Raw genomic sequence first — 18,869 nt, 5'->3', positions numbered from 1 at the left:
CTGGTTAATAACTTTAAAGCTGGAGGGCGGGACTTTTGTCTCCCCTTCTGGCAGTGAGAGTAATTACAAAAACACTGCTGACACGTCACACTGTACCCTGCTACATCACTACTGTTGCAGCTGTAAAACAGTGGATAACTTGTTTTGAGCGTCACACAACATCCACGAAATGACTCATTTCAATATCAGGGTTTGATTCACTCAGTCCGATAACATCTGGAAATAACTTTTTTACTATTATAAATAGTATGCGTTCATCTGGCCATCATGGGAATGTCAAACCCCACAGTAGAGTAAAAACTTCTACTGTAATACAGAGATTGATCTGCTTGTGATAGGCTTAATTAGCATTGCGTGAACTTGTTTGGCTTGAATATAACAGACATTCATTTAAATGTAAAATGTTTATTTGTACATACAAATGTGTGTTTTGATTCTTCCTTTCCTTCGTGGAACAAAACCTTTTTGGCGATATACTTGAGTTTAGATTTGAGTTTTTCATACACTGATTTTGTTTTAGTTTGAGGACAAAATGTTTGTTTGATTAAAATTAGAGACAGTAACATTGTTTTTCTGCACACTCTGATTTGCAGGAATATTTATGAGGTCAGGGACTGCAAGCCGTGTCATATAAACATAAATTACATGCTGATGAATTCACATAAAAATGTCCTGACATTTTAAAATGAATGGACAGTTTTATTTATTGTACCTGCAGTCTGTTTTTCTCCACCTTCATGTCCTCCAGCTCTCCTCTCTGCTGAGACTCCAACAGCTTCACTTTACTCTCCAAACGACTGAAACACACAAAGAGAAAAATAGACGTTAAACTTTGATCTAAAACAGATTCACTGATCCTTTCTTTGTGAATATTGTTCAGACTGCAGTTTTCTTCTTCTGATGCAGGAAGCTGCTAAAATATAAATAACATGATAAGACAGAGATATTTCCAGATAAGAAACAGTCATGTTTTAATGATGAACAACATCAAAAGGAAGGAAATGAGTCAGGTGGGAAAATTCAGTCTTATTCTCAGGAAGGAAGGAAGGAAGGGAAGGAAGAAGGAAGGGAGGAAGGGAGGAAGAAGGAAGGCAGGAGGAAGAAGGAAGGAAAGGAAGGAGGGAAGGAAGGAAGGAAAGCAAGGAGGGAAGGAAGGAAAAGAGGGAGGAAGGAAGGAAGGAAGGGAGGAAAGAAGAAGGAAGGAGGGAAGGAAGGAAAGGAGGGAGGAAGGAAGGGAGGAAAGGAAAGAAGGAAGGGGGAAGGAAAGGAAGGATGGAAAAAGGAAGGAAAGGAGGGGGGAAGGGAGGAAGGAAGAAGGAAGGAAAGGAAGGGGGAGCGAGGAAGGAAAGGAAGGAAGGATGGAAGAAGGAAGGACAGACAGAAGGAAGGAAGGAAGGGAGGAAAGAAGGAACAGTCAAAACAGACGGGATCTATTTGAACCGGGAGGACAATACGAAGGTTAAACATCAGTTTCTCATTTAATCACCTTGTTAAACTTATTTTATTTTTTATTTTACTTTACATTCTTTCTCCACCTGCTGCTCCGCATGCAGCACATATGACCCTTAACATCTGGCTATGCCTTCTATGTTATGTAGGAACATCAGTAAATTACAGAGAGGACGAGGCGGCAGGATGAAGGAAAGTGAATGAACCACAAAGTAAACAACTCCTGGAATGTGTCATTTTATTTGACATGAAGGTTGTGTGCATCGCCGGAGGGAGGACTCAAACCCAAACTATTTGTACAACAAATCTGTCCGTAATGGACCAGAGGTTGTAACTCCTGAGTTACTCCCTCTCGTTAGTGAAGCAGTTAAACAGTGAGATATAGATTAATAACCCGACCATTATTCTTTCTGTCAGAGCAGAGCACAGTCCACGTTATCTCTGCAGCTGAACCAGCAGCTGCTGAAAATAGACTCCAGTCCACAGTTGGATCAACAACGTAGGAGCCAAATGAATGAAACCTGATGAAGGAGTGGCAGCGGCTTCAGAGGAGAATACAGGACACTGAAAGTGGCCGAATGTCCAGTTCACACTCTGTTCTCTGGCTCAGTGCAGAGAGTGTGAAGGGGTCGGGGGTCCTGCATGATTCAGGTGGGAAAATGTGTCTTATTCTCAGTTTCCCAGAATAATTCACAGTCTGTGTGTGAAGAAGAGTTAAATATGGTCACTTTAATCAGGACAAAGCTTCAACTAGCATCAACTAAACACTTTTAAATGAGGATCATCAATTATGGTTTTATATTTTCAATAAATACAATCATCAGAGCGGTTTACACAAACTGTGAAGCAGAAAGAGTCTCTGCACCTCACAAACATGTCGTCATCAAGCTAACGGCCAACATGTCAAAGAGAAAGATAGAGACATCAGACTGTTTACAGCACACTGACATTACTACATGTAGTTCAGGGTGAGACTGGAAGCGTAGCAGGAGTCTGATGTTGTTGTTCTTCAGCCAACAAAGTGCTCAAATAACAGATGAACAAATGTGAGAAAAACAACACAAAGCTGAATTGAGGAAGAATCTTTATTTCACCTCTCAGCAGCGGACCTTCATCACGTATGTAATGCAGCTTTCTATACTGTTTACTCTACGAGGAGGCGGAGTCCTCATCAGTCATCCTCAGACAGAGAATGATGCAAACCAGCAATCAGCAAATCTTTTGGCATTTTTGCTTAAAAATGATTAAAATGACTAATTGATTAGTTTGCTGGTTGATTTTTCTGTTGATCAACAGATGAATCATTGCAGCAGGGGAATCTTAAAAACTTTGGTCAGATTTTAAATTATACTGAAAAAATGCCGTATATCAAAATGTCAAAATGTTAATGTAAACAAGAACAAGTCACTAATTTCCTCACAGATTTGATCCTCATGAATCCAGCAGCTGTTGTTTCCTGCAGCAAAAATACAGTAATTCTAAACGTAAAGGTCCTGATGCACCAAACTCAGCTTAGATAATGTTTCTTGTTGCAGAAAGTAGTAAAAAAGTAGTGAAAATGAAAATATGCTGCAGCTATTGCACCAAACTCCAAATTTCCTATTGTCTTACCTCTAAACATTTTTAACCTTCATATCATTTATTATACTATATTATAAATATATTTCTGATCAGTCTTTAACAATAAGGAAGCTTAACTGAGAGATTAGATGGGTTTAATACTCTCTTGTAGTTCCACAGGTGTAATATAATATCTGTTGATATTAATATTGGTTCATAAAGTGGAAACCGCTCATACATGGATGATTATTATAACCAATTTTTTTCTTTTTTCTATATTTCTCATGCAGATTATCATATAAGTAGATTTGTATTTGTAATTTGTAATAATTAGCGTAAATGAATAATGAATGAATGAAGTAAGGAAACCGACAGTTTTGCTATTTACAGAGTTTTACTAACTCTCAAAAACTCGTTGTTTCACTGCTGCGTCTCGTTGGCTCGTTTTTGGCAGTTTGTCTTCAGCTTCAAAGAGAAATCATTCATCACTGAGAGAAAATAACTTTCTTGTTGTTGTTGTGATTTCAGAGTGAACACAGAAGCAGCTTCAGCTAACCAGCCTGAAGCAGACGAGTTACTGTGAGGCAATAATAGTGCTGCAGCTGATAAATACATATCATACATATCATACATGTATCACTGGGAGAAAAATAAAAAAATATATATATATTATATGCTATATGCATATGTTGGCATGTATGTAAAAACCCGCAATGAACACTGTAAGTAAATTATTTAAGCTTTTTGCTCCATATAAGCAGTTAATCTCTATAACTGTGATCTCTATATGAGGTTTCCCCCGTTTAACATCTGCAGCTTTTTTTTAACCTGAAGTCCATTTTCTACTGAAGTGAGGCTGACAAGAGTCAGACACAACGCTCCATCATTGTCACATGTGTTGCAGTATCGCGTGGCTCTTTTACACTTCGGGGTGATATTATTTTACTTTAGTAGGTGAGACTTTGGTCAAATTAAGAGCTGAAACACATTATCAGCTCCCAGTTCTGATCACTTCAATATGCTGACCTGCGCATGAACGAGACGGCCTGATTTAATATGAAGTAGACGGATGAGGAGTCGCTGATCGTTTGCTGTGGCTGTGGTTTGTAGAGAGTGTGTGTGTGTGTGTGTATGTGTGTGTGTGCGCGCGCGTGTGTAGATATAAGAGTTTGCACATGTCCCCGGCTACATGCAGACAGAGTGTATATGTGTTTACATTTTGCTGTTTGCACTCTACAAATAACTGAAAATGTGTGTTTTTCATGGTGTGGATTTTTCAAAAGGCTAAAAGGTAATTTTCTATATTTTTTTTCTTGTCAACATATTTCATTTTTGGATCCAAACCAACAATGAAGTGATCTACTAACAAGTACTCTCTCTCTCTGTGTGTGTGTGTGTGTGTGTGTGTGTGTGTGTGTGTGTGTGTGTGTCAAAGTCTGATATCTTATTTCTCTGTTGTTGTCCAAAAACTATTAAAAACACATCAGTAGGTCACATCGCTTCACTGGGTGACATGTTCCTTCATCATGAAGAGTTTGGTCGTGTTAGTTTGTTTAGAAACGGCTCCAAAGACTAATAACTGTGATCATGTTTTCAGTCTCAGGGGAGTAGTTCTGTGTAAGACGGATGCTAATGAGCATGTGTAGGAAACGTGTTTCTGCTCACAGCTTCACTGCTTGTTGTGTTACAGACATAGACTGTATATAAGAAAAATGGACATAACATCCGTGACGTCACACATTGGTTTGTGGACTGCTGCTCGGAGGCCAATAGTATCTTATCTGAGCAGCGCCATCTTGAAAATTTCAGGTGCATGCTGGGAAAAATAAAAACACAGATTCTACTTATATGGCATCAGGAGGAGCATGAGGCGCCCTCCTGAACCTGTGAACCAATCAACCTGTCAATCACGACGTAGCCACGCCCTAATGCATACCCTGCTTTATCGTCACATATAAAATCAGGGAGGCTAAAATGTCCCAAATGAACATCATACTGCATTGAAGAAGGCTTTAAACTAGCGATTGAGACCATAAACACATTTTGAAAACGTTTACTGAGGTTAGAAATCAAGTGAGAAACAAGAATTCTCCATTGACTTGTATAGAGACGGAAGTCCTTTTGACACCAAACGGTCGCCCCCTGGTGGCCTTTTGATAGAATGCAGTCTTAAGTTTCCGCGTTGGCATCATTTCAGAGGACCGGAACTCCCCGCCTGGCAGGAATGCGTTTCTGCTCACAGCTTCACTGCTTGTTGTGTTACAGATCACAACCTCTGGACTAGTTTGAGACGTCTCTGTAATGAGTTTAAAAAACTGTGAAAATCTAAATCAAAATATTTATCACACATCAATTAACCGAGAATCCATCTAGTTTTAATCTGAAAAATAATATGAGGGTAGGAAAACAGAGGGAGAAGTTAACAAACTGTTAGTGTACATGCAAAAGTGCAGAATGAGTCTCTACACACACACACACACACACACACATACACACACACACACACACACACACACACACACACACACACACACACACACACATACACACACACACACACACACACACACACACACACACACACACACACACACACACACACACGCTGCCTCTCTGTTTGTATTATATCTGTTACTGTAAACAGAGAACACGCTTGATAATTACTCTGCATGTTTCAGCACACAGAGCATCGTCCAAGTTCACCTCACAATGAAAAATAGTGAAAATATTGTGACTCCAAATATTGGTCGGTCTCGCAGCAACAGCTGTGGACGTATTTCCATCTTCTGTAATGACTTGCTTGTATTTCAAATACTCTCACTGTTGAGTTGTGAAATCACTGATAAGGCCTCTCCGCTCGGGGTCGACTCATATTTGGGTCAGAGGATTATAATAAAAACGGGTTTTCGTGGAAAATCACAGAAATGTTGATTGTGGATATAACAAACAGAGCTGAAGTCAAAACACTTGTGTTGTTTCCAAGAGCAACTCAAGACAAGTTTCAATTAAAAACAGGGAGCCAATTTATCAAAGTGCTCAATGTGACATTTCTTCACTTTTACTTGCAAATGTAACAATTCGTCTAATTTCTTTGGACGTAAAAAAAAAAAAATTGAAAGTTGTATAGAGACGGAAGTCCTTTTGACACCAAAACGGTCGCCCCCTGGCGGCCTTTTGATAGAATGCAGTTTTAAGTGACGTCATTTTAGAGGACTGGAACTCCCCGCCTGGTTTTGACTCAGACTGAAGAGTTTTAAAGTTTTTACAGTTTTCACTCTGACTGTTTTGATCTACAAAGCATCAAATCGGTCACCACAAGTCTCACAGTGAGCTATAGGAGCAACATTTTGGATTGACGACTAAAGGTTTCAGCACAGTTTCATCTCAGACAACTCAACTCACTGGGGCCTAATTTGACTTTTTGGAGTGTTATTGAGTCTTACATCAAACACATGTAGCCTCACATATTCTGACAGATGTAGAAACAATGATTTCTCTACCTGTTTTTGTCTCGTAGCTGGCTGATCTCAGTCGTCTGCAGTAACAGCTCTTTCTCCAGCTTGTTGGTGGACAGAGAATTCTCTAGAAGTTGGATCTCTATCCGAGATGTTTGGTTCAGCACCTGGTGGAATAAATCGCATCAAACCCTCAAAACTTGCTTTCAAGTGACACAATCAGCCAATGAGATCGAACCCATCCACGTGACAGTTTCATGTAATCGTCACCTTTGCTTCGACCACGTTGAGTTTGCGCGTCTGCTCCGCTGTGTGCGTGAGGAGGTTGGTTCCGATCTCCAGCATGGTGGCCGTCTGGTTGTGAACAACGTGTGATGGTATGTTAGCGGTGTCTGATCGGATGTTCCTCTGAATGACGGTCTCCAGCTGCAGGAGGAACAGACACAAAGTACATGAGGTGATGAGATAAGAGACGACAGACCACAGCAGACAGTGATTTATTCCTTCATCAGTAAAACGACACTTCAGATTATTTTGAGTCTTTCCAGAAGTTCAGCAGTGAAATGTTTCATTTTGAGGTCTTGAACCACCCACTCAGTGCATCCAGTCCCCCAAATCAAACATGTCAGGGGGTTCTGGTATATAAAGACGCACGTCTCTCCATCTCTGGGAATATCAGCTGATGCCAGCTCGCACTGCCACGCCGTGACCTTTAACCCCTGACAAATAAATAATCCATCCATCCAGCCATCTAGCCGTCCTTCAGAGTCCACGTCCCCAGGATATCAGTGCCACTGAGAAGCACAGGCAGTTGATAAATATACCACTGCACTAACAAACAGATTGGTCCCAGCGGGACGACAAATGAGGCAGTTTGATGGGTCAGCGGGAGAGAAGTTCAGGCCTCAGCGCCAGAACACATCTGAGTCACTTTTCTCAAATGGATTTCATCACAAATCTTTATTATGACATTTTAAAACATGTTTAAACCTGATGAAGGTCAGATTGAGGTTGATACTGTGCATTTAAAATGTTGTGGTATAAAGTCAGTCTGTTGATGCTCTTTTTCACTTTAAAGAACATTTCAAGGATTATCAGGTGATCAGTGTAAAGTTTGTTCACTCTGTGTTTATGTAGATTCATAAAGTCACAGCAGACAGGTAGCAGAGCCTCAAGATGAGAACATATAAAGTATTTAACTACGAACTCAAACCTTGATAGCTCCTCTATCCCTGCATGTTTAAAACATGCAACATGGCCTTGTGGCTCTGTAGTGTGTGTTGTGGGTTTTAGGAGACATGACTCAGTGTAGAGCTGGTAGTCATTACCAACCAGCCTTGATCAGCTGCTATCAGACTAACACTACCAGCAGCTCTGTGTGAGAGACACAAACTGAGGATAAAGTCAGCCGGTGTTCTGATGTTTATACTTGATGCTGCAGCTGATGAATGAAACAGACCTTGGAGTCTTGTCAAGTATATCAAAATTAGAGAATAAACTGAATTTTCAAATCCAAGAAGACAGAAATAAGCTAATTGACCTTATTAAGCTAATCACTTGTATCAACATCATATGCCAACATAGACCTACAGTATGTGATTATGTGTGCAGCGTGGTTAAGTTTTAGTAAGGTTTTTTATTAGTTTTTGCCTGTATGCATTCATGCTTTATTCATTTTCTAGAGTTCCTGTGTCTATCATGTGTGAAGCACGTTGAAATTGCTTTTGAATGATATTGTGTTAAACAAATAAACTTGAACCTGAGTAAAACACATGCAAACACCACAGTGCATAGATCCTTTCATCTATTAAGGCATCTGTTATCCAATATATATACCAATATAACACTTTTAATAAATGATGACGATGAATGATGAATAAACTGTATTTGTGAATGATAGTTTTTGAATATTTTTAAATAAATGTGAGCCAAACCCTCAACAAAATGTGTATCAGCTGCACACATTTTTTTTTAGAAACTAAACTTGTTCTTTGGCAAAACTTTGCAACACTTTTCAATGACATTGTGTGCAGAGTACTTGACATAAACTGTATCTTGCAAACTAAGAAACAAACTTGAGAAACATGCAGCAGGTTGTGAAGAGTAAAACGTTGGAGAACACGATTGAAATCCGTCCTTCAGACTGATGTTAAAGACTGTTTGACTGAAAGGTATTTGTTATGACTGCTGCCTCATATTTCATTATCCTCCAGTTTAACCAGCGTCATGTTTTTATGGTTTTATTTCTTTCATCCGCTGACCTTATCGCATCCATCACTCTTCATGCATGCTGACGGCGCTATTACTCATTTTCACTACCCAATTAAACTTATTCAAGTGCTATTATGTTTAGTCTGCTTCAATTCAGATTCAGATTAAACAAGCATCGCTCTGTTCAATCAGAAAATGATTTTACGAGAGGCGGAGATACGAATCGCAACTGCATCAGATCCAAGAGGCTTTCTGGAGTGTGAGCGAGTAAATTGGGCAAACCTGGAAAAAAAGAGAGAAAGAAAGGAAAAAAAAAACAGATGTTGTGACGCAGCAAGAAGTTAATCAAATAATCAAACGGAGAGAAAATAGCTGGAACGAGCTGATTGGTTTTCCCTCCTGCTCTGCTTCCTGTGATGCTGCGCTGATAAAACTCTGATGAAAGCCAAAAACTCCACCTGGCTGCAGCACAGTCAAAACCAGCAGAGATAGAAATAGAAACACAAAATAGTTCAAGTATTGACAGTATGAACAAATATATTTCATGTGTGTAAGAGAGAGAGAAAGAGAGAGAGCGAGACAGAGAGAGAGGAGGAGAAAAAAGGAGAGAATTGAGATGAATTGAAAGAAGGAAATCAAAGTTCAGCAGGTTCTTTTTTTGGTCTTTTTTTTTGTTATTTCTTGTTGAATCTCTGGAGACGCAATGTGCTGACTTTTTAATTGACCCTTGCTTCCTGCCATAGGATTAAAACAACACACACACACACACACACACACAATACATGAAACCTCTTCACACAACACAAAAACACAGAAACTGGCATACATTCATGCACAAACACAATTAGCCGTACTTGCACACACACACACACACACACACACACACGCACACACACGCACTCACAATTATAAACTATACAAGTGGAGCTTGACCAGTGAGCTCTGGGAGAACGCGGTTAACCCCACGTATGGAGGGCTTGTTTCTGAGACGCTAACTCAAACCACATGTTGGCTTCGCTGTGATCTGGCCCCTCTGTGTGACTTCACAGAGAGAGAAGGGGGGGGGTTGGGTGTGTGTGTGTGACCAAACAGTCCCGATAACAAGACTGACGCACGGGCAAGTAGCACTGATAGAGATCTGGGGTAACAAGTGCACTGTGGGTCGCTGGAGTGTGTCGGGATCAGAGCTGGCAGCTCTGGATCTGAAGGGACACTGAGTGAGGCTGAAACGCGCCAGAAAAGTGACTGAACAGCTCAAAGATCAGAACCAGAGCTGTGATACTGCAGTGTGGAAGTTGTCGAGGTTGGTTAAGTGGATGCCTGAATGTTAAAGGGAATATAACCTGCTTTTTGTGATTTTCTGTTATTTATATACTTCCAAAACTTCCATCTACAAGTCAGAAACCCCAGATTCAACCTGCTCTTAACATTCAGTTTGTAAAGTTACCCCAACTTCAGGTCTCCATGGCAATGAGAAGACAGTAGGTGTAGAGGTGCATCACTTCCTTAAGCTTTGACCCAGGAGTACAACAGGAGCTAACTCCAAAAAATGAGTTACACTTACAGTTCCTTATTGTGATTTTCTGTAATACGCTGTTATGATGTTTGATATTAAACAAAGTCATACTTCTAAAACTTCCACCTTCAAGTCAGAAACCTTTTAATATGCTCTTAAGTTACTTCTACTTCTGGGGTCCAACTGCAGGTCTCCGAGCCAATAAGTGGAGAGTTGGGTCCCCAGTTGTAGAGGTGTGTCACTACTTTAAGCCTCCTGTTGTCTTCGGGTTAATTTTGACTCAGGTGTTAACTCAAAAATGAGGTGTAAGTTCATTTGAATGAGGCTATGATTTCTTACAATATGTGTAAAACCTGTGGTAATAAGTTGGAATGAAGTTGGCTAAAAAGGTTTGACACAGACTTAGGTCATGATTTATACCGTATGTTTTATAAAGAGTCAAAACAGACCGGCTCAATTGTGGCCCGGGAGGACAAGAGGAAGACAACAGGAGGGTTTTATTTGACTGGATTTTGCAAAACAGTCACATTTCTCTGCTCAACAGAGTTATCATAAAGTAGCTAAACATTCATTCTTGTGTGAACTCACAATAAATTAAAATCTGTCCAGTAACACCTGAACATATCACTGTGTGACATTCTTGTATTTATGTAGAAGATTTTTATCTACTGATTCTGAGTGAAAGGGAGTTGAATTCATACTAAAAATACATTTGCTGGTGTTTTTTTGCAGCAGAGAATGAAGTAATGGACTTCACATATGACCCTACTCTCTCAGGCCTGGTGGTCCCAGATGTGAGGTCTGCAGTTGGACACTTCTCCATTGAGCTGATGTCAGATTGTTCACACATGCCTAACAAATAGATGTCCGTTCTGTAGTCTTTGTTGCTGAGGTTGTTCCATGTGTTGAACGGGCTCAGAGATGCACAGATGTGCTTGAGAAGTTGACATTTTGAGTATAGAACGAGACATCTGGCTTGAAATGTAGACAGATGATGTTCACATTCTTAAGACCGTCTCTGACTCACAAGAATCACCAGATGAATCCGAGGTGTGGTGATGATTCAGAGGTGAGTGTTTTAATTCATCACTGACTAACTGACTGACTGACTGAATAACTAACTGACTGACTGACTGACTGACTAACTAACTAACTAGCTAACTGACTGACTGACTGACTGAATAACTAACTGACTGACTAACTAACTAGCTGACTGACTGACTGACTGAATAACTAACTGACTGACTGACTGACTGACTGACTGACTAACTAACTAGCTAACTGACTGACTAACTAACTAGCTAACTGACTGACTGACTGACTAACTAATTAACTAGCTAACTGACTAACTAACTAATTAACTAGCTAACTGACTGACTGACTAACTAATTAACTAGCTAACTGACTGACTAACTAACTAACTAGCTGACTGACTGACTGAGTAGTTAACTGACTGACTAACTAACTAACTGACTGACTGACTGACTGACTAACTAATTAACTAGCTAACTGACTAACTAACTAATTAACTAGCTAACTGACTGACTAACTAACTAACTAGCTGACTGACTGACTGAGTAGTTAACTGACTGACTAACTAACTAACTGACTGACTGACTGACTGACTAACTATTTAACTAGCTAACTGACTGACTAACTAACTAACTAGCTGACTGACTGACTGAGTAGTTAACTGACTGACTAACTAACTAACTGACTGACTGACTGACTAACTAATTAACTAGCTAACTGACTAACTAACTAATTAACTAGCTAACTGACTGACTAACTAACTAACTAGCTAACTGACTGACTAACTATTTAACTAGCTAACTGACTGACTAACTAACTAGCTAACTGACTGACTGACTGACTAACTAATTAACTAGCTAACTGACTGACTGACTGGCTAAATTACTTACTAACAGGTTTACAGGTTTAAACTTACAATGTACTTGAACGATCTGTCGAGCTTAACACTAAAGAACTCAACCCCTCGACATTGAGGGCACAGACACTCACTCACACACACACACACACTAAGAGTCTAACCTTAACCACTGACCTAAAAAACTTTTTACCAATTGGGGACACAGCTATTGTCCCCAATCGCACAAGCTGTCCTCAATTAACTGGTGTTAAGTGCGGTTTGTGTCCCTGAAAGTGGCTGACGTCATTACCCCCCCACATACACACACACGCACACACACACACACTGCTGAACTGTTTGTCTGTTTGTGCCCACACACAGCTCACCATCATCATTAGTCACAAAGTTGCTGGGTGACAATAAACCACCAAATCCAAACGTGTGTTATATAACAAACTCAATTCATTTGATTACATTTCTTGATTGCAGTGAAGCTATCAGTTTATGTAATGATATAATTTGAGTTGGAAAAAAACGTCATTGGTTGGTCAATTTGAACAGAAGATACAGGAGGAAAAAAAAATTGCACATGCATACTTGCAGAGCTTGTTATTTTCTCTAAGTATCAGAGAGCCCAGATGTTTTGGCTGAATCTCAGAGTGTTATGAACCAGCAGAACGAGCCAACAGCCTCAGGCTTTGTTTCAGATCACCGCTCCACTTGACACACTGTAGGGAAATATGGCTCTGCACGGTGCCTGACCTGAACTCTGTCTTTATCTTCTCCTCAGTACCCTCATCAACTTTCACTCAATCTCGCTTTATCTTATGTGTCCTCCATGTATAAACTCTCTTTTTAACATTTCACTCAGTAAAATAATAGTAAGGATAAGAGATACGATACTTGGTGACACTGTTTAAAGGGGACGTGCACATTTCCAGGTGTATATTTTCTATACTCTATACTGTAATATATTTGCATGATTTATACTTTTAAAAAACTCCCTATTTATCTTATACGGGTCCTTTATGCAGCCGCTCAGTTCAGCCTCTGTCTGAAACAGGCCGTTTTAGTTCCTGTCTCTTTAAGACCCCCCCCTCCCAATTTACACACTTTGTTCTGATTGGTCAGATTGAGGAAGCTTCCCTGACTCCGGAGGCTACGTAAACAAACTACAGTAGCAGGGTTTGACTTCCTTTTTACAAGTTTGAGCCGAAATCCGAGCCGAAATATGCCAGAGGACAACGTGAGGGTTGTAAAAAGCATCACAATTCAAGTGTTCAGAACCAGTTTAACCCCTGACTTTTGGCTTGTAGGGAGCATTTCATGTTAACATCTGACATCAGAACTATATCAATAACAGAAAAACTATAAAATATCCCCTTTAAACAGCTTTACAACAGGGTATCATAACAATAATGTTTTCAATGCTTCTTTAGACGGATCTAAAGCTCAATTTAAACATTCTCTAAAGATTACCAAAATATCTCCAACATTCTTTGACCGGACTGAAAAAATACATTTACAACAGTTTCAATTTAATCAACATGATGAAAACTTTTCTTTGACAACCTTTTCTTCACTATCTTGAGTGGACAGAAGATAAGAAAGGCAGCTATATAAATGCAGTCCATTTACCATTTACTGCTGTTATCTAAGGAGTCAGTTCCAGGATTCATGTCTGGAGTCAACCATCTAAATCTTTCTCCAGCTGTTCGCTCTGCAGCTGGATGTACACCTTTGTCGACCTGTTCAGTCTGTTGAGTGATGTTATGAAACTAAATTGTGCCTCACTCTGCTTTTGGGCCTGAGGTGAAACACCTGCTGAACTTCTTTATGCATTTCCGATACAGACAGGAATCCCTAAAGGTAGTTTGTACTGATGGAGAGAGATTTAAACATTTCATTTCCTCGTTAAGCTCTGTGAGGTTCATCAGTGTGGTTTGTGCTTCCTTACAGAGCTCCGGTTCATCAGGATTGAAAAAAAATGCCACCATGTGAACGAGGAAGAAACATTTTGTATATTTTAGATTAGGAGTGACTGAGGGCCAGAGCAAGTAATTAAAGAGAGAACAAATAACTGTTGTCAAAGTGAAAACCACATATTACTAAAATGTTTGGTATGCCAGGCTGCCATTTCACAAATAAACAATAAGTTTGTTTTTACAATCCATCTATCTTTCTATGTTTGACTGCAATAGAGCTGCAAAAATTATGTGATTCATTGCTTTGCAGCTATTTTGATGATCAATTAATCATTTCAGTTAATTTTTCAAGTAAATGTTGTTTGGTTCAACCTTCTGAAATGTGACAATTTGCTGTTTTTCTTTGTTATATATGACAGAAAATTGAATAACTAAAAATGTCAGACTTTAACCCTCCTGTTGTCCTCGAGTCAAGGAAGGAAGGGAGGGAGGAGGAAGGAAGGAAGGAGGAGGGAAGGAAGGAAGGAAGGAAGGAAGGAAGGAAGGGAGGAAGAAGGAAGGAAATGGAGGAAAGTAGGAAGGAAGGAAGGAAGGAAGGTAGGAGGGAGGCATGAAAGAAGGAAGGAGGGACGGAGGGAGAAAGGAAAAGAGGAAGGGAGGAAAGAAGGACAGAGCAAAGAAGGTAGGGAGGAAGAAAGAAGGAAAGGATGGAGAAAGGATTGAAGGGAGGAAGGAAGAAGGAAGGAAGGGAGGAAAGGAAAGAAGGAAGGGAGGAAAGGAAGTAAGGACGGAGGACAGAAGGAAGGAGGGAGGGAGAAAGGAAAAGAAGGAAGGAAAGAAGAAAGGGGGATGTAGTAAGGAAGGAAGGGAGGAAAGAAAGAGAGAAGGAGGGAGGGAGGAAGGAAGGACAGAAGGAAGGAAGAAACAGGGATGTAGGAAGGACAGAAGGAAGGGAGGAAAGAGAGAAGGAGGGAGGAAAGAAGGAGACACAGAAGGAAGGAAGGGAGGAAAGAAGGAACAGTCAAAACAGACGGGGTCAATTTGACCCGGGAGGACGACACGAAGGTTAAAGAAACCAATGACAATGATGAGTTGAAGTCAACTGAAGACAAAACTTTTGGCTATTAGAAAATGTTTTGTTTTTTTTCACTGATTTTTAACATTTCAAAGATTTAATAGATTGATCAATTCATTCATTACAGTCTCCACCTTGTGTGCATCTCACAACCCATTCGACAGCAGTGAGCACACAGTATAGCTGAGGATGATGGGAATGTTTTTAGTTTTGCAGGCGTCCTCACCTGATTGTGGCGCTAGAGGGAGACGTGAGAGCGGTCAGCAAAGTCATTACAATTCATCCTCGAGGGAACATGAATATCTGAACCAAATTTCACAGAAATCCATCAACTGGTTTGTTGAGACATTTCACTAAAAGCCAGAAATGTCAAACTCATGGTGCCAGAAGAGAAAAAGTCACAAGTTCAGATTACACATTATTTTTGAGTGATGTCACTGTGTCGAATTAGGTGATTGTAAAGTCATAAATTCTTAACACGACCAAGAGACATGACAGACTACACGCTGGTACCCGTCCAATCATAGCTTGCCGTCTTTCACAACCTGTGCAATGTCATCGGAAAGGTTCTGCCAGGGAACGTCTTCCAGGAACGAGGCATCCGAAGCAGTGTGTATGATACTGGCTGTCTTGTTCCCATAGCGCCATGAACCTTTCCTTTGTTTCACAACATCACAGACCATGTTGTGGATGCAATCGTACTCAGCGAGATTTGGGGTTTTTTTCGGATTCGGCATCAGTTGGTGTCAGCTGCGATAAAAACGGGATAAAATGATCGATTGTTACACCGTTTTCAGTCCAAACCCGGGACGTCTTTCAGGTCTGGCTTTTATCAAGCTGATATTGAGAAGATTGAACCTGACGTAAGTCGGTAGTGTTTATCCTCTGGGGACCATGAATATCTGGCAATCAATCCAATGGTTGTTGAGATATTTTATTCGGTGTTGGACCCAGAACCTGATACAAATCAGTTTGTTTCCTGTTATGTCGTAACATCGAAAAAGTTTTAGTTTCATAAGATTCTGTCTTTTGTGGTTTCTTGTTCTGACTGTGGAAACCTGGAAACCTTCAGACTCGCTTCATACCACATTTATTTTATGTCCTTTTAATCTATATATCACACATAAAACAGTCCTGAGTCCATTTCTATCATACAGGTCAGATACTGATCATACGTAAGTGTTCCTGTGTTTTTTCACCTGTCTGAGATGTCTTGTATGTTCGACATCGTAAAACCGACCTGCTGTTTTCATTCCCCACGCCTCATATGCTCCATCTTTAGCACATCTCCTGACAGGTGTTTTCTAAAACACCAAACCACAGCCAAGTCGCTTAACACATGTGCCTCTGGGGAGATATTTGAGAACAACGCCACGGCTATAGAACCGCCCGGACTGATTTTTATACCTGATTTTGTAATTTAAAGAACTCAAGTGGGTGGAGATGAAGTTGTAAGAGCAGTTACTCTGTCAGTCAGGATAAGGGTCACTCTTGTGTCTTTTAAATCCTTCGTGACTCAACAGTTGCTTGTTTTGGTACCATGCAGTGAGTGTGATGGAAAAATCTCCAGGGGACGACGTTCATTTTAGCCCCCTTTATAAACCTTAATATGTTTTTGTTGGCCGCCTGAAAACACTGTCACGTCTTCAGAAATCTCTCTCAGAGAACTTGTGTAAACCACAGTTGTGTAAATGTTATTGATATGGGTGTAATGATAAACATGATGAAATTTCACACTTCTTAAACATAAGACTTAATCTATTAAAACCCTTTATTCATGGGTGTAACCCTTTATCTAAATTAAATCAAAGTTACACTGGATATTTTCCTGAAATACCTCTCTGGTCACTCAATAAAACTTTTATTTTTATCTTTATAAGAGTGGATATTCATGCATCTGTTCGAACAGTGTTTATTACCAGCTTTTAGAGTAAATGGATGTTAATGGACTGCATTTATAGAGCGCCTCTCTGGCCATCTGACTACTTTACACCACATGCCAACATTCGCCCATTTTGGCATTCAGTATCTTGCCCTAGGACACTTTGACATATGGACTGGAGAAGTCAAGGATCCAACTGTCCATCTTCAGATTAGTGGATGACCCCCTGTACCTCCTCAGCCACAGCTGCCCCCCCGAGAGGAGCATCAAACAAGAAACAGATGCAATTTTAACTTCAACTTCCATCAGTTTTGGTTTGAATGCTCTTTATGGGAAAGCTCATTTTGTGAAAGAGGTAGGAGTGGGAAAACAGTGGAGAGGAACCAAGCTAGTCCTGTTATTTTGAATTTTGTTCCCACAGGAAGACTCTGCATCAGACGTGAGCCAAATACAAACAAGCAGCTCCTAAAAGCCGTTTTTACCAAGCTCCAAAAAGTAGAATCAAATTAAATCTTCTTCTGTTATGTTCTCGATAATCTACAATCAGTTAAGTGGATGGTTGACTCATCTGTGGTCACTGGAGATATGATTTCCCGAACATGCACAGTCTTTACTCGGAGATGTGGACCAAAGCACAAACACATTCCTCATGAAAACAGTAGCCAACTTCTGGGAAGCCACCACATGTTGAATTAATTTGGTGCCCCCTAGTGGTTCTACAGGTCATGTGACATCTTGGTATCCACAGATTTTTGTCATATGGGGCTTTTCCACCACAGCAACAGAGGGGCCAAGAACCTTTTTATGGACTAAGAAACGAAACTAAATCTTGTTCAAGGTGATAAAAAGTCGCTGCTACGGGGGAAGGCGATACTTTCTAATAGTTCAAGACCTTTAAGGTTTGCAGGCCTGACCGTCGCTGATCGCTGGTCAAAAAGTTCCTAGTTTAGTTCCTCTGGTCCAATAGTTCCTGAAACTATTCGTTCAAAAAGGGCTAGAAAAAAGTAAACAGGTAACACTTGACTTTAAGTGCCCATTAGCATTTATAAGCAGTATATAAACAGTTAATATAAGTTTTATAACACACTAAAAAGTACTTGTAAACAGTTATGAGTGATGATTTATGTATTTATCAACATCTATGACATCTTCTATGCACAAATATAACTGGAGGCTGCTGTAGAAACAGATAATGAATAACATAGTAAAACACGGTTGTAATAGTATAAAATATGTCGTCATAGCATAAATTATATCTGTTGACAAATAATGTACAAAAAGGCAATCTGTGTTGTAAATCATTGGCTGTGTCTGAAGTATCTCCTTTACTCATTCATTCACTACTCTCTATATAATAAACACTAAATAGTTCACTCAATAGTTTGAAGCAAATCAAGATTTCGGACGGTAGCTTTCACATTTTTTAAAATATGCAGCATTGCATCATGGGATTATTAGCGGAAAGTAGTGTACATACCATCAATACTACTTTTTTTATTCTGTTGTGGAATCTTTGAGGTCAAAATATATTGGTTATATAAATGGTGGAGGGTAAACGTAGAGCACTATATAGTAAATGAGTGATTTCAGTAGACGGTATACTGCTTATTAATGTTAAATAAGAGCACTTAAAGTAAAATGTTACTCCTCTTACCTGGTGGAGATTTCAAAATTTAACAAAACATCCTCCATTTAAGGTCAACTAACTTGGCTGTTTCTGGAGCTTTTGTTGAGTCAAGCGAGTAAGTGGACCTTGAGTGGACACTGTTTAGTCAGCTGCTGTTTCCATAGTCCAGAATTAAATATCCAACTCAGCATTTCAGCTTGTCTGTGGCGACATCTGAATGTTTTTTAACTGATCCTCGATGAGATTTTACAAACTTTTCAAACCAACCATGCCAGCGCCACTTCATCATGTATTTAAAT

At 39.9% G+C, this 18,869-nt stretch overlaps 1 protein-coding gene across 1 annotated transcript in view; it reads right to left on the bottom strand.

Moving 5' to 3' along the window:
* The window catches only part of angpt4 (angiopoietin 4), a 77,616-nt gene that overhangs the window by 9,449 nt on the left and 49,298 nt on the right, over positions 1-18,869 (bottom strand). Inside the window, exons 2-4 of the mRNA XM_062416351.1 lie at positions 6,735-6,890; positions 6,510-6,631; positions 713-797 (exon numbers count right to left, since the gene is read on the bottom strand). Of these exons, the coding sequence (XP_062272335.1) occupies positions 713-797; positions 6,510-6,631; positions 6,735-6,890 (363 nt within the window). The remainder of the gene's footprint in view (positions 1-712; positions 798-6,509; positions 6,632-6,734; positions 6,891-18,869) is intronic.

The sequence above is a fragment of the Scomber scombrus genome, chromosome 3, assembly GCF_963691925.1.
Source record: "Scomber scombrus chromosome 3, fScoSco1.1, whole genome shotgun sequence".
In the NCBI taxonomy this organism is placed as follows: Eukaryota; Metazoa; Chordata; class Actinopteri; order Scombriformes; family Scombridae; genus Scomber; species Scomber scombrus.
The sequence above is the reverse complement of the archived record's forward strand: the minus strand, read 5'-3'. Positions and strand labels throughout refer to the sequence as shown.